At 35.6% G+C, this 14,861-nt stretch overlaps 1 protein-coding gene across 1 annotated transcript in view; it reads right to left on the reverse strand.

The window, feature by feature from the left end:
• Window positions 1–13,755, reverse strand: part of LOC126834765 (protein snail homolog Sna) — a 29,828-nt gene extending 16,073 nt beyond the window's left edge. The window contains exons 1-2 of the mRNA XM_050566929.1: window positions 13,481–13,755; window positions 4,167–4,840 (exon numbers count right to left, since the gene is read on the reverse strand). Of these exons, the coding sequence (XP_050422886.1) occupies window positions 4,167–4,329 (163 nt within the window). The 5' untranslated portion in view covers window positions 4,330–4,840; window positions 13,481–13,755. The remainder of the gene's footprint in view (window positions 1–4,166; window positions 4,841–13,480) is intronic.
• Window positions 13,756–14,861: the final 1,106 nt, after the last annotated feature.

The following is a 14,861-nucleotide window of genomic DNA, read 5'->3' on the forward strand; positions in this document are numbered from 1 at the left end:
ATAATGTTATTGCCTACCTATATTATTATTATTATTATTATTATGTGTGCACACAAGCAGAAAAGGCAACCACGACGGTCGCACAAATTGAACGGGTAAGGCCTGTATAAATTACAAAAAAGGACCTCCCCCCCCCCAAAAAAAAACGGTGATTGCACATACTCGAGACGAGGCAAAAAGGGGAAATAAGGACAAAAAATATATAAATATACCCTCCGTCGACCACCGAGATTTCGACCCTTTTTGCCAACACATATTGTTGTACAACATCAGCGGTAATTATTGTACATTAAAACCGAAAAAACAAAACGATCGTACTAGCTTATATTATTATTATATGGTCTGTCCCCGGATCCTATAAACCTAACCACCACTTGAAAACGATCAATGCGCGTCAGGCGATTACAATTGACCGTGTTCGGGGGTCTAAAAAAAAAAAGGATTAATTTGTTTATTTTTTCCGAATAAAAGTCCTAACGGGAGCACGGCATTAGGCTTGTCCGACGTTAACGTTATTTTAGGGTTAAGTGTTTGGTAATTTGCGGCACAACAATATCAAACGGGTTCAATAACTATAGATAATATATGATTTCAATCTTAATAAAGGAACTGATTTTCAAATATATACTACTGAAAACATATTGGTACTTAATAACAAACAAGTAACACATCAACACAGAAGCCAAAACATTATAATTATTCTCTAAATGTTGTCAAACATTTTGTTGATATTTTTAAACGATTAAAAAATCGTGTACCGACAGGTGATTAAATGTTTGAAAAACATTATTTATACCGTTTTGTATAAACCCTTTCGTTTGGGTTGACCTGTTTATAGTGTGAATATAGTATAATAATATGTATATACGATTACAATATAAGGCGCCGAGTTCGAAACGAAATAAGAAGGTGTCGGCTGTAAGATATATATTTTTCAAAATGTTTACCCGAAATAGCTTTCACGATGAAAACCGTTGGGCTTAACGCGATTTATAGTTGTTGTTTTCGAATATTGTCGAAAATTATCGTTTCGACTTAGCGAGATAAAATATCTGCAAAATGTACAATACTAAACCTATACATACATAAATATAAAATATTTAACCTAAAGGAACGGTTCGCTCGGTATTTATTTTTATTTATTATAATAATAACATAACAAACGATCGAGGAGGAATTATGATATTTCATTTGACACGGAGGGCGAGCTAGAGTTTTTTATTCTGTTATAAAAAAAAAACCCCCAAATATAGCTATAATATGCCGTGTAAAACTCTAGAAAAAAAAGAAGTGATTATCCAAGGATTACAACGGTATCTTATTGTACCCGGAGGAGACAAAGACCTGGGCGTTAAATTATGTGTACTTAGCAGACATATCCGGAGCAACGATCATAATAATAATAATGATTATGCGATTATTATAACCGGATGTTATGTTAGTACAAATATTTTAATGACATTGTACGACTTATAGCTCCATCGGTCAGTTATAATAATATTATTATTTCCCTTTTGTGAATTGTCTTTAGACTATCTATCGGACGAGCCGGACCTAGTTGTCCTATTATATAGACAGGACGATTTTGATGATGAATTTCTGTCGATTGGCTTAACGATAGACCCTTGGCCGACTTTGAACTCCTCATCTGAATATACACATTGTCCCCTGCAGTGTAAAGTACTGTACACCGTTTGAATTTTGTAAAAAAAAATTAGAGTAAACCATCTCGTGATGGCAGCGTTGTGTCTCAAAGGCCTGTTAAGCTGATGATGATATAGTCTTAAATTATAAAAAAGATATACATTATGTTGAACAGAGTTAAGTGTGTCAAAACAAATCCAATCTAATTGGCGGCCAATGGGTAAATAAAAAAAAACAATATATAAAATTGTCTAGCAATTGCAGTGAAATATAATTTATTTAGACGAACGGTCCAAGTCAACGGCGAATATATACTGTCTAAGAAAAAATATATAGATAATAGATTAGAGATAAAAATAGAGATAATGCATTAAAGATAAGATATTAGACATACTAGATTAGAGATAAAAATATAGATAACGGATTAGAGATACTAGATTAGAGAAAATATATTAGAGATAAAAATATAGATAATGGATTAGAGATAAAAATAGAGATAATGTATTAGTGGTAATATATTAGAGATAAAAAATAGAGATGACTGATTATATATAAGATATTAGAGAAAAAAGATAAGATATAAAAAGAACAGATAAGAAAAAAAGAGGTTTAAGATAATATAGATATTGTATTAGAGATACTAGATTAGATATTATAGATTAGAGATAAGATATTAGAGCTAAAATATAAGAGATATGAGGTATTATTACAATATGGTTTTCGGGTAGTAAAGTTTTAGCGGGTAAAACACAGTATTACAATATTATATTAGCTAAAAGGTCGCCTGCTGTTGACGTGTTCGGGTTGTGTTTTTTTTTGTTTGTTGATATTTTCTTTTCTCCCTTTTGTAAAATTACCGGAAACGACACAAAATACCGTGTAACGATAATGAACCCACGCCTCTACCCCAAGGGTAGTTGTACTGCACGTATTTATAGTGTATATATATATATATATATATATAAATATATAAATACACATATTATGGATATTATTATACACTGCAGTGAATATCTCGTTAAACGGACAAAACGCCCAAGGAGCCGTTGGCAAAGGCACGCGAGACGCATCTTAATGCTGTTGCTAATGTTGTTTCTTCAAACCGTGACTTGGAAAGCGTCTAATGTTAATCCGCACTGGTCGCTTGATCGGTTTTTAGAGGCGACCTAAACCCGACGGACACGCGATGTTCGATTACAGTAATGACCGTTTTTATTTCTTTTAGTTTAAACAAAAAAAAAATGGGAAAACGGGGGAAAAAAATATATATACATATAAACAATATTATTGTACAGACTGCCGGCAATAAAATTCGATGGACCGTTTGCGAATTTCAGCGTTAAAACAATACTAATAAATGGTATATAAAATCACTTAACTCTGTTCGCTACGCCAATCCGTAGACGGTAGAAATGCAAAAATCGATAAGAGCATCGTAAAAGCCATAACGCGCTTAAAATTATAAATTATTTTCAACGTTAGGGCGGATGCCGTTGTTATCGTAATAGGCAAATCGACAACAAAATGTAAATATTTTTGAAAAGATACCTGTTGACTCACTCGCGCACAGCAACCTATATGTCAGGTTTACCTTAATGAAAAATAAATTAGTACCTATCGCTAAAGATTTTTGAGAAAACTATAAACATAGTATTATGTTAAAACTTCACACTAGATCGCTATTTGCAAACCATAAGTCCTAAAACTTTGTTCAGAAAAAATAAATAAAGAAAGAAAAAGTAAGATAAGTATGTATTTATCAAAATACTGCGATAGTAAATTATACTTACAATGCCTATTTATTTGTCTAGCCTATTATTCATAAACAAAAATAATCATGATATTCCTTTGATTATTCTATAGAAATGTTTAAGTAAAACTTATAATTACATTTTTATATGAAAAGTACGAAGGAACAAATTAAAAGAATCTTAATTGGCTTAAATTTAACTTTTAAAATTATACATAAGACTATGTCTTTACTTTTGGCTTCACATAAACATTTACTACGCCCTTTGAATCTGCTTTTAGATGACGCATAGTAATTTTAATTTTTACTTGGATAAAAAATGAATAACACTACCGGATATGTGAAAACTCGAGTGTAATAATAACGATTTTAGTTTTGAAACTTTTTAAAATAATATTAAAAAAAAAAGCCGCTATAATGCATTTCGGTAGAGTTTTTATTGTTTCCAGTACACTTGCACTTCCTGCTTTAGTCGTCTCACACCGGAGGAGGGAAAAAAATAACAAACCCACAACTTGGTAGAATCGAAAAACGGCGCGTGGCTTATGCAATATCACTACACGGGTGTCGTGTTCACATCAATATGAGAGTAAAATATTTTGAAAATTCTATACGATATCACATCCTGATCGCAGACGGGTAACTAGATACAGCTTTAGACCCTCATTAGTTCTGTAGTGTTTGGGTGAAGTGCGGGGGGGGGGATAGGTGTTAACTTGCTACTTTTGGGTAAATGAAAATTAGAACTTCTTTTGCACGAAATGTGACTTACCTTTGTGCTTGGAAACGGCGACGGATTCCAGGGGCTTGTACAGTTTAACGGACGAAGGGTCGGTGAAAGGCGGTGGCGATTCCGTGTCTGACCGGGAACCGTCGTCGAAAAGAGAATTTTTCAGTTTTGGTCCCATTTTCTTCACCATATAACATCGGGGCATGGCGGTCGATTAGAGAATATTATTATACCTTAAGTATAATAGTAATGTAAGTATAAGAAAAACAAAACCGTGCTAAAAATAAACGCTATTATTTATGATTTCAACACGTTGGTTTTTTCACAGAAAAATAATATTGCTTGCTTTGTTTAAAATTAACAGTGAAATCACATGAAAAAATGTTAAGTATGTATATAATATGTAAGTATTGCTTGTATTTATTGATTGGCGTATAAAAGTGCCGGTGTTTGAATTGAGCTTTTGTTGTTATGTGTTTATTTTTTTTTTTGGGGGGGTTTTTTCTCCTCTCTTTTGCCCTTTACCGAGCTGGTCTTTTGCTTTGTGTTGCTGTTGTTGTTGTTATTATTATTTTATTTCGCTTCGACGGAACGCGATGAGTGCTTTTTGTGCGGTCCTTTTGTGTGTGCTTTACGGTAAGTCGTCCAGCAGAAAATATATCACACAGTTTTTCATCGAAGAAGATCCAGTCCCGCACAACAACCACGTTCTAGACCTGAAAACACATAAATCCTAAATCAGTACCACATAAATATATATATATATGTAGGTATACCTAAGTAGTGAAAATGATTTATTGTATTTGTTTACGGGCCTGTCCGCAACGTCATAAATATGATGTGTAAACGGGAAAAAAAACCAACAATATTATGTACCAATTGATGTGGAACTCAAACATCATAATATATATAAAAATAGAGAGAGAGATAAAAATCTTCAATACAAAGCAAAATAATGATGGATTTCACTTTGATTTTTTTTTATGCTGCGTATTCACTCGAGAACAAAATTTAGTTTTTTTTTTATTGTGATTTATTTTTTCTTTCGGCCAACATCCCATACTTTGGAGTGGGGGGGTTGTATTAATTCACAATACAGTATCTGTATTTATCAAAAAGTTGTACAGAAGAACCGTAAGCAACTCCTCACAACTAATTGTGTATTTCCAAAGAGGATAATATTGTAGAAAAATTCGGCATGTTTTATAGTGCCAAGGACTATGTAAAAAAGATAATTTCGATAGGTAAGTTGATTACTGAATTTTGACGTTGAACAGGTAAATATTGTTTTGGGCTACAACGATAACAGTTACATGTTATTCTGTTTAACTTTCAACGAATTTTAAAAAAAAAAAATTTTATTTTTATTATAATCTCCAGCTAATAATTTTTTCTTTTTATAATCCAACAGCCTGGTTTTAATAAAGAAAACACAGTTATTTTTTTAACAAACCCTAAAAGTGTTTCTATAAGTCCAAACTAAATTGAGTTGTATACATGACCGCCCACACAGGCATTTTTAGGAGATTTTTCAAAAAAATTGTTTGATGATAGTTTGTAGATGTATGTAGACGTTTCAAAGACTATTATTTAAATTTGAAAAAAAAAATATATTTTCAGAAACGGCACTTTTCCGAAAGATAAACATTATTCATAACGTTCGGTCGGGTCCCGGTGATAAATTGGTAGTAATAAATATCTCTTTGACGTTTTACATGTCGGATGAACAAATTAGATTAACATCGTTTAAATGCCGTCAAAAATAATCTATTATGGGTCGTGGGTGTATTGTGTGTGGAAATAACTGGTTACATTATTATTATTATTTCCATTTAAACCATACAACGGCGTCGACGTTTTAGTTTTGGAAACGGTATATATAAAAACAGTATAACGTGTATTTTTTTTGTAAAATAATTTTAGTTGGAAAAGTAAATTGGTTTTAATCCAGAAGCTATTGAAAAACAGCAATTTTCCATGATTAATCAACAGTTAATAAGTTTAGACTTTAAACAATGAGACTATTTTGGGTTATTTTTAACTTCATTTCAGTCACTAAAATAATAATTATTATTATTATTATTTTACTACCGTCACTTGGTCTGAGTGTGAAAGTACAATGAACGGGCTTGGATTCGTTGATTTCCATTCCCCATTTATTATATCAGGTAAGGTTAGGTTTGGTTAGGTTTGGTTAGGTTTGGCTAGGTTTGGTTAGGTTTGGTTAAATTAGGTTAGGTTACGACAACGGCCCCTTTTTAATATATAAATTTTTTTTTTTGGGAATTCAGAGATGAGAGGATTTGTTCGGTTTCAGTCACAGTAGAACCGGTTAGGTCTTTGTGAATATGTGAAATCTAAGTATATCAAAAAACTACTCAAAATATACAAAAAAATGTGTGTAAATCGAGCGGAAAAACTTTTTCGTACAAGTTCCATTGCATTGTGAAATATCACTACACGACGACTTCACGATAGAATTTCGAATGCGTTCAACATACGAACGGTCGTTATAATATTATATAAAGTTGTACCACCGTTGCGCGCACATTTAAATGAAATATAGATATTACACATACATACATACATCTACTACATTATTATATTATACTTGTTTCGGAGCAGTTTAGGTCAAACGTGTATTCGGGCAAATGTGGCATACGAATTTATGGTAATCGAGTGAAAAACAATTGGCCGGTAGTTCATACGGCTGGATGTATAATAGTACGTTTATAAAATTGATGTGCGCATATATATATTACTATGTATTGGGAAATAATTTCAATGCAGAGGGATTTCCGATGTGGGAGACAACGGCGTTGTATAATAACACATACACAGCCCAGTGCAATATGTGTGCTCCTCATCTCTGGGTGAGTGTGTAGTCAATAAAAATTGTTCTCTGCGTTATTGGTCAATACCAAATATAGGGATTCGGAATATTATGTGGACGAGAACCAAATCGTTTTAGTGGTACGCAGACAGTGCCGTCATAAATAATAATACAACAACAATAAAATATATTTTAACAGTAACGATTAAACAATGATTTCAGAACAATGAACGTACAGAAAGCTTAAGTATTATTAGAAATAATTATTGTAACAAACATAATATTTAACTATGCCACAGCTGTTGAGTTGTCCAAAACGTTTTACAACTTATGTATTGGTTTTACCTAAATAAAAGACAATATATTTTTACCTATACAGTCCATGTCGATCACATTATTCTCATTAACTTGGTCGGTGTGAAAAAATTGTGTCGTTGAATAAAAAAAAAAAAAAAAATCAACGATAAAATCAAAACGACCCGTCCAACTGTTTGGAACCAGAAAGGGACAAACTAAATTACTACTATAAATCTTAATGTCTAGATAAGATAAATGCGTTTTCCATTTAAAGTTTACTTTCTGTAATTTGGATTTTTCGCCCCTTTCTGTCGACTCAAACGACTTGAGTTATGTTATAGAATTTTGGAAATTATTTTACTAACATAACGAAACGGTGCAGTGACTGGAAAATTAAATTGACAATGCAAAACATCATAATTGCCATCAAATGGTCCATTGTAAACGTTATATTAGCCACAGTTGATTATTGACACTCAGACTTGGAAACATTTCCGGTAAGCCCAGTTGAATCTTTATAAAGATGCGAAAATAGTGGAAACTAGGAGGTAATAAGTAATTAGTGATGCCGATCAGTATAATATTATATGTAAGCATGAGAGTTGAATTTACAAACTGTTCAACCAGAATAAAACACAAATGCCATTATTTTTATAAATTACAGTAAAGGCCATTGGATTGTTCATTATAATTATAATATGTTATTCCGCATTTGGACAAGGCTGGTACCAGAAACAAAAAGCAGATTGAGGTGCATCCGATATAGTAATTTGTAATCGTTCAATAACAGAACATTCAAACGCTGGTCGGATGTTATATAGTCGATCGGGTTTAAATTACAATTTAATAATGATGACTCGACGACCATATATAGGACACGAGGGAATAAATCTAAATTTAATACCATTCGCTTTGGGCACAAGACAAACATGATAGCGTTAGCGTTTAACCTATTGCTTTCCGTCGACTAAACTAACGCAATCAATAATTGGGTAAAGAGTTTTCGATGATATTTGTATGGTATTGTAACAATGATAGCTATGCATATGAACAAAATTTGGAAAATAATAGCATTATTATTATTGTGTAACCGTTTCTTGACAAAGTGTTAATAGTTGAGGAAAGCATAATATATTTGTGAGAAGAAGGCTTTAGATAAAATAAATTAGTATCTCTGACAATGTATTTGCACTTATTCTAAAGTCAATTTAACTTAACCTAATATAATTTGTGCATGTTCCAACTGAGATCTGAGAAATGTGTACAAATTTTATTTTAATCTCATTTTAAAGACTTTTGCATCATCTACAAGTAATATATTGGAGTACTCGATTGAACATACCACGTCAGAATAGAGTAAATAAGAAGGAGGAGGAGAGAGGTGGTGCCCTCGAGAAACACCAGAAACAGTGTCTGTTGTCTGTTAAACTTTGTCAACACATCTTTGAAATATAATATTTCTTTTGTAAAAATAGTCATCAACTAATATATAAATAATATATATATACTCGTTCAGCGTGCCACGTTTTTTACTATACATTTCACCTATATGCCAAAGGCTCGTGAGATCCCCCACCCCCCCATGTTGTATACTATACTTTTATCATAACGTTATCCACTTGGAACTTTTTGGCTGTCGAGTATTATTGCGGATTAAACTATAGTTTGTACCGGCGATTACCAGTGTAATCCGTCCGTAAGACGAAAATATGTCCGGTAATTAGCCGAAACAAATCGAGGTGACCAAAGTGCGTGGCAACCTTATACACGGTACCCTTTGGGGCGGCAGGATGTGGTTGTCGAGCGCCGCCACCGCCGCTATAATATATCACCGCGGCCGTTATATATATTGGATAATATATATAATATCATTATGCAGTAATCGCGGAGAAATAAAATTTTCAAAAAAAAAAAAAAAAAAACACCAACCCGACCAGAGCGGATAATTTGTCTCGGAGAACCGTAACTCATCCTCCCCTTGAATAGTGACACGTTAAATTATTTATTCGCGGCGTACAAATCGCTTTTGTGTATGAATATATCACGCGAAAAGTTTCATATCGTACTTAACCGGGCAATAGGGGAGGGGTGGAAGGGGGGGGGTGGGATTATCGCACAAGTTTTTCCGCAATATCTCTCCTCCTGATGCGCGCACTAATGCAAAGTTTCTGCAAAGGCGATCAGACATGAAAATCCAACGCTCAACGGCGACACGCGCACACACATATTACTGTTATTATTATTATTCGACAAAATATTATATATAAATTAGATATTGTTATTGTTGTGTAAACAATATCTAAGGCGAACGTCTCGAGCTTTCGTCGAAGGGATACGACATCGCTACTATTATGTGTATGTGTAAAAGTTCAAAACGACTTTGGCCGGTACACGGTAGTATTTGAAAATTGGATTGTCGCCAACCGCAGACAATTTGATATGTATGCATAATATATATATATACAGGGTGTATCATCCGCAATGTAAAACTGAATTCTCGTCTCGACTCGGTGTGTTATATTAAACGGTGCACCCTGTATAGCCAAGTATGTACGAGAGGGTAAAAAGTCGGTGTAGGAAATTTGCACGGCGCACACGTTGTATTCCAAAGTTAGTAACTCCAATGCCGGTCGTTTGTTCGATAAACTATTAACATAGTGCCGCAAACCCGGTGCATAATTTATAAATCGCATATTGCCGTCTATGGTCTGTATGCTATAATAATATAACATGCAGTACAACGTGCAACGGATGCATTATTAAGTGTAAAAAAATATATGTATATATATATATATATATATATATATATATATATTTTATATATATATATATATATAAGCGGACACGCTATTGTCGGCAGTATCGTTTCTTTTTCCTTGTTATTTTTTAGTAGACTACAAGATACATCGAGTGTCTTACGTTAAACTGCTAATCCTGTATTGTCTTTAATTAGTTATGCCCGCTACTGATTCGCTTGGAATATTAATCAAGTCATTAGTGATTCTCTGTAACCAAAGTTTATTGGTGGGAACATGACATTTGACAACAAACGGCAGTTGAACGCCAAAATTATCTACAACTTCAGTGGAGTCAGTTAAACAAAAATGCTACCATGTTACTTCAGAAATATCTGACCAGACATATTTTTGCACTAATGTCGTTAGTAAATATTTTTTCCACGGTACGGTCTTTATAATGCACTGCTGTGGATATGTTAGGCTATACCGGCAGCGATTCCGGTGTGAACGCCCCTCGTGAAAACGCATTGGGGGAAAAAGGGTCTGGCGTGGCGTGCACTGCACATCAAATCAAACGTTTCCAAAATCCTCGATAATATTACCATCTTCGGACGTCCAGCTTGTTTTTCCCCTGTTCCGCCGACCCTCGATCCTGCTGTACAATATCCATAGGGCTGTTGCCGCAACGTCGTCACCACCGTCAAGGTATAAAGAAATAAACAAAAAATATCGATCCATCCCCCTTCCACCCTGCTTCTCCCCCATATACACCTATATACAAGAACAAACGCGAATCTGTTAAGTATTTCATTTTGGAGATACTTCTAGCTACCTATGTTATCTTACAATAATCAAATATTTGTCCATTTTTCCAGATCTCTATCGACATCCACAACTTAATAACAATAAGTGTTAAATTAACTCAATGAATTCGCTTATAGTGACTTTAATTCACCAATGACCATGTTCAGTAAATTATTCTTAGTTATTTAAACCGTTTAAGTTTAAAAAGTCGATAAGGCTCTAAAACAAAAACTGCAAAACCGTAGTACTACTTTAAAAAAAACATATTCTCTTCAAATATGTCTTATCCTCGACGGACCACCGCCCTGTATACAACACGACGAACGTGCCGAGCCGATTGAATTTAAATAAAAATACATTATTATTACATTCGAGATTGAGTTGTGTATTTCGTTTCTTACGGCCCACAATTCTTTGAACTTACTTTGTACAAAATAAAAAAAAAAACAATACCCAAAGTCGGCCTCGGGCAACAACCGACAATATAACCGTATTTGGGGACTACAAACAAACCAGTGGGGGTTACCTTCGAAATCAAAATGGAGTTTTCGAGCATTGCACATTAAACTTGCAGCAAACGAGCAGGTCCCTTAGGCCCAAAGGCTGTTCCAGGATTTTTTCCAATAAAAATATTATAATAATTGGAAATTTCAAAACACAGTTACCGATGCAAACGTTTTGTAATAAGTAAACTCAAGCGTTTACGTACAGACAGTTTGATACATCACGTAATACATACATATGTATATTATACTATAGGATCATTAAAAACCTATAATAATTTTCAATCGTCGGTGTACAGCCTGTTATAATAATATTATTGTATGACTTTGGAAACAGCTTCGCAATGTAATGTAGTTAACAGAGTATCGTTTAGAGATGACTGTAAAGAGCACAATTAAAAGTTTCACTGCTGCTTCATTAACGTCATGCAATCATCGGTACGCCTTACTTCGGAGAAACTTGGTTTTGCTTGCTCCAAGCATGCCGTTGTATAATTATTATTATTACACTCTGCCAAAATGTTTCATGAACACCTTAAAGCTACGACAGTAATCAAAATGAATTCAGTAACCGCCTCTTAGTGGCACCGTGGATCTTAAAAAAAAATCAAGTACCGCACCGAGAGTCTCCAGTTGTAATCTTATTGTATAATATAGTTGTATCTTATTCGCGGAATTGGTTACCGTACATAATATTTGATTAATTTTTTTAAATTAAGAAAAAAATTCTGAATATTTTAACCGGTTAAGAACCAATTTTTGATGATTACTTTTAAACTTAAACTACTTCAAAAGTAATTACCAAAAACTGGTTATCGACCAGTCAAAACTTCAGTAAACTATTCATAATTTAAAACGTTGAGATAATGTAGACCATTTAAAAAGGACAAGCTCATAGGATTTCAACAAATAAGGAATGGGGTAATATAGTTGTAAGCAATATCAAAATTTGAGTTTACTAACAACTGTGAAAAATTCAAAAAGTCTAAGATCTTTTAAGCTATTGACAATATGAGTTTTTAATTTTTGTCTTGACCAAATGCACTAAGATACAGCGAAGAAACTTTTAAGATATTTCAATGGGATTTTTTGGGATGGGAGAATGAAGCTTCACTTTGGCGTCCCTTGCAAACGCCGAGCCCTGTAAGACTTTTTTCTCGAATAATTATTCATTTTCATATTTTACTCAAATCCGATATATTTTTCCACAATGTAACCCTGTTCTTTATGTGATAAAAATCTATTAACTTGAGATTTTTATATGGTATTACGTTTGTATTGTTATCTTAACTTTTCTAAGTTCAGTTATCGACCAGTTGAGATTTTCAACAAGTTATTGTTACTTTTAAAAGTTGTTAAAATAAGTGCGTTAATAACCATTTCAATGGCTTGAGTTCATAAGTTTATACCACACGAGTGATGGGGTTATATTTTTGAAAATAATGATCAAAATCGGCCGAACTGATTTACATATAAAATTATAGAAAAAATTACATTTAAACAATTCTAAGATAATGTCTGGGTCTAGCTAAGCGATCACTCTGTATTCCGTACCATTGTACTGACGTACGCGTAGTCGTTCTCCGAGGACAAACGGGATGAAGCTTTACAAAGGGACGCTGTGTGTTGCGTCCCGCGTACGTGTTGCAAAACCGTAGGGCTGTTCCCCACGTGCCACACCCTCGCACGGTGTGCGTGTGAATCGCACGAACACTATATACGTTTATATGGTGAGCGATAGAAAGAGAACGACGGAGTGAAATAGAAAGAGGGAGAGAGGGAGAGAGGGGTGGTTTTGAGCGCAGCGCTATGCGGCGTCCGCCGCCGCCGCCGCAGCCGGCAAACGGCGCTATGCGGAATTACAACGTAATACAGCGGCTGAGCAATACGTAATAATATAGGTATAATAATAATATATAAACTATCGCGCGTTGGCATAATGACACGGCACGGAAATAGCGTACACGCATAATACGCAAAATCAATGCGGCACCATATAAGCCTCCAAGGCAACGGCGGCGGCGGCAGCGACAGCGACGATAATAATAATAATAATAAAATAATACATAAAGCTCGCACGCATACACGTATACGGCGACCACTTGTTTGTGTTGGAACGCCGCAATGCGCTATTGTGTACCGCAAAGGCACAAATGTTTTTTTTTTTGTATATTGTCATACCTGTCATGTGCGTCGACGGCCGGTTCTGGTTGGTCCCCGGTGTCTGGTGTTAATGTGTCCTCGCGTTGTAGACTCTTGCAAACGAAACCCGAACAATAATTACTATTGTAGATCGTAATCGAAGACGGCGGATAGGGGGGAGGTGGTGGGGAAACCGGCAGGGTGAGGAACCGGAGACGGGGTAGGAGAGAAATCGAAAAAATAAAAAACAAAACGATACGAGAAGGTAAAAAAAAAAGAGAGCGCGCCCGACCAGCGAGAACGGTTGTGTTCGGTTTAACGGGCACAACAATACAGAAGACACTTGTTGAGCGACGCCGGGCTTGTGCGTTGGCGGTGGTCGGCGTCGGTACCGCCACCGTCGCGCGGCCACGTACGACGGGGGTTGGGGCGCGAGCGCGCGCTTGCGCCGGCCGGCGCAACGAGATCAATGCCGTCCGCCCGCGACGCCGACACCTGTTACCGCACGCCCGCCGTCCGCCGCTGGGCCGGCGGTGGCGGCGCGTATCGATCGGCCGAGCGCAACCCCAAAATAAAACGGCGACACCCCACCGCGGCGGCATCTCACCCTCGTCCCGCTCCCGTCCACCGCCATCCCCATCGCGACCCTTCGGGATTCTTTCCCCGCCTCCCTCCCTCCCTCCTATCCGATTACCGCTTTATACAGCTCCCGCCGCCGCCGGTCTATTGCAACGCCGGCACACAACACTACGCATATATAGTGTTTCGCGCGCGCCCCTAACTTTGCACCGTCATCGCCCCTCGTCGTCCGCCCCGTCACCGGTCACCCCTCGCGAGTGTACGGTACGTTCACCCAGCGGCGCGAGCCAAGTCTCACCGGCGTACGTTGCACCCCGCACACCGCACCGCACCACACCGAAACGATATCACCGCGACAATAACAACAACACAATAGCCAATCGGTGTCGGCAATTGTTATTATCCAGATACGACGTTTCATCTGGATACATTTATTCGCATTAATCATTTAACTATTTTTCTTTAAGACTTTATTTTTTTATGTGTGTAAAATATCTTTCATCCCACTGCTGTAATTTACTTGCAAAACATAAGAAATAAGTAAAATCACAATAATATCTGTTAAAATATTTTGTTCTCATTCTAATAATCTATAATTGATATGATATTTTAGATTATGAATAATGAAAAAAATGTAGTTACTCATTAATATGGTATTGGCAATGGCTAAAAGAGGCACTTTATTAATAATTAGAAAATAAAAGTACTTTCAAGAAGGATTTAGAGTGAAAATAAGATTGTTAACCGCGAGTCGGTGTCAAGACGTGTCAATCAAAGGAAGGCGGATAAGTTTCTGTCTAATATTAAAAATCCCATGTTGCTATAATATTTCATTACTTTT

Source organism: Adelges cooleyi, unplaced genomic scaffold (genome assembly GCF_023614345.1).
Source record: "Adelges cooleyi isolate 19-005CV unplaced genomic scaffold, UGA_ACOO_1.1 ACOO_flye_CR_arks_rails_tigmint_CR_PRNA_21, whole genome shotgun sequence".
Classification (NCBI taxonomy): Eukaryota; Metazoa; Arthropoda; class Insecta; order Hemiptera; family Adelgidae; genus Adelges; species Adelges cooleyi.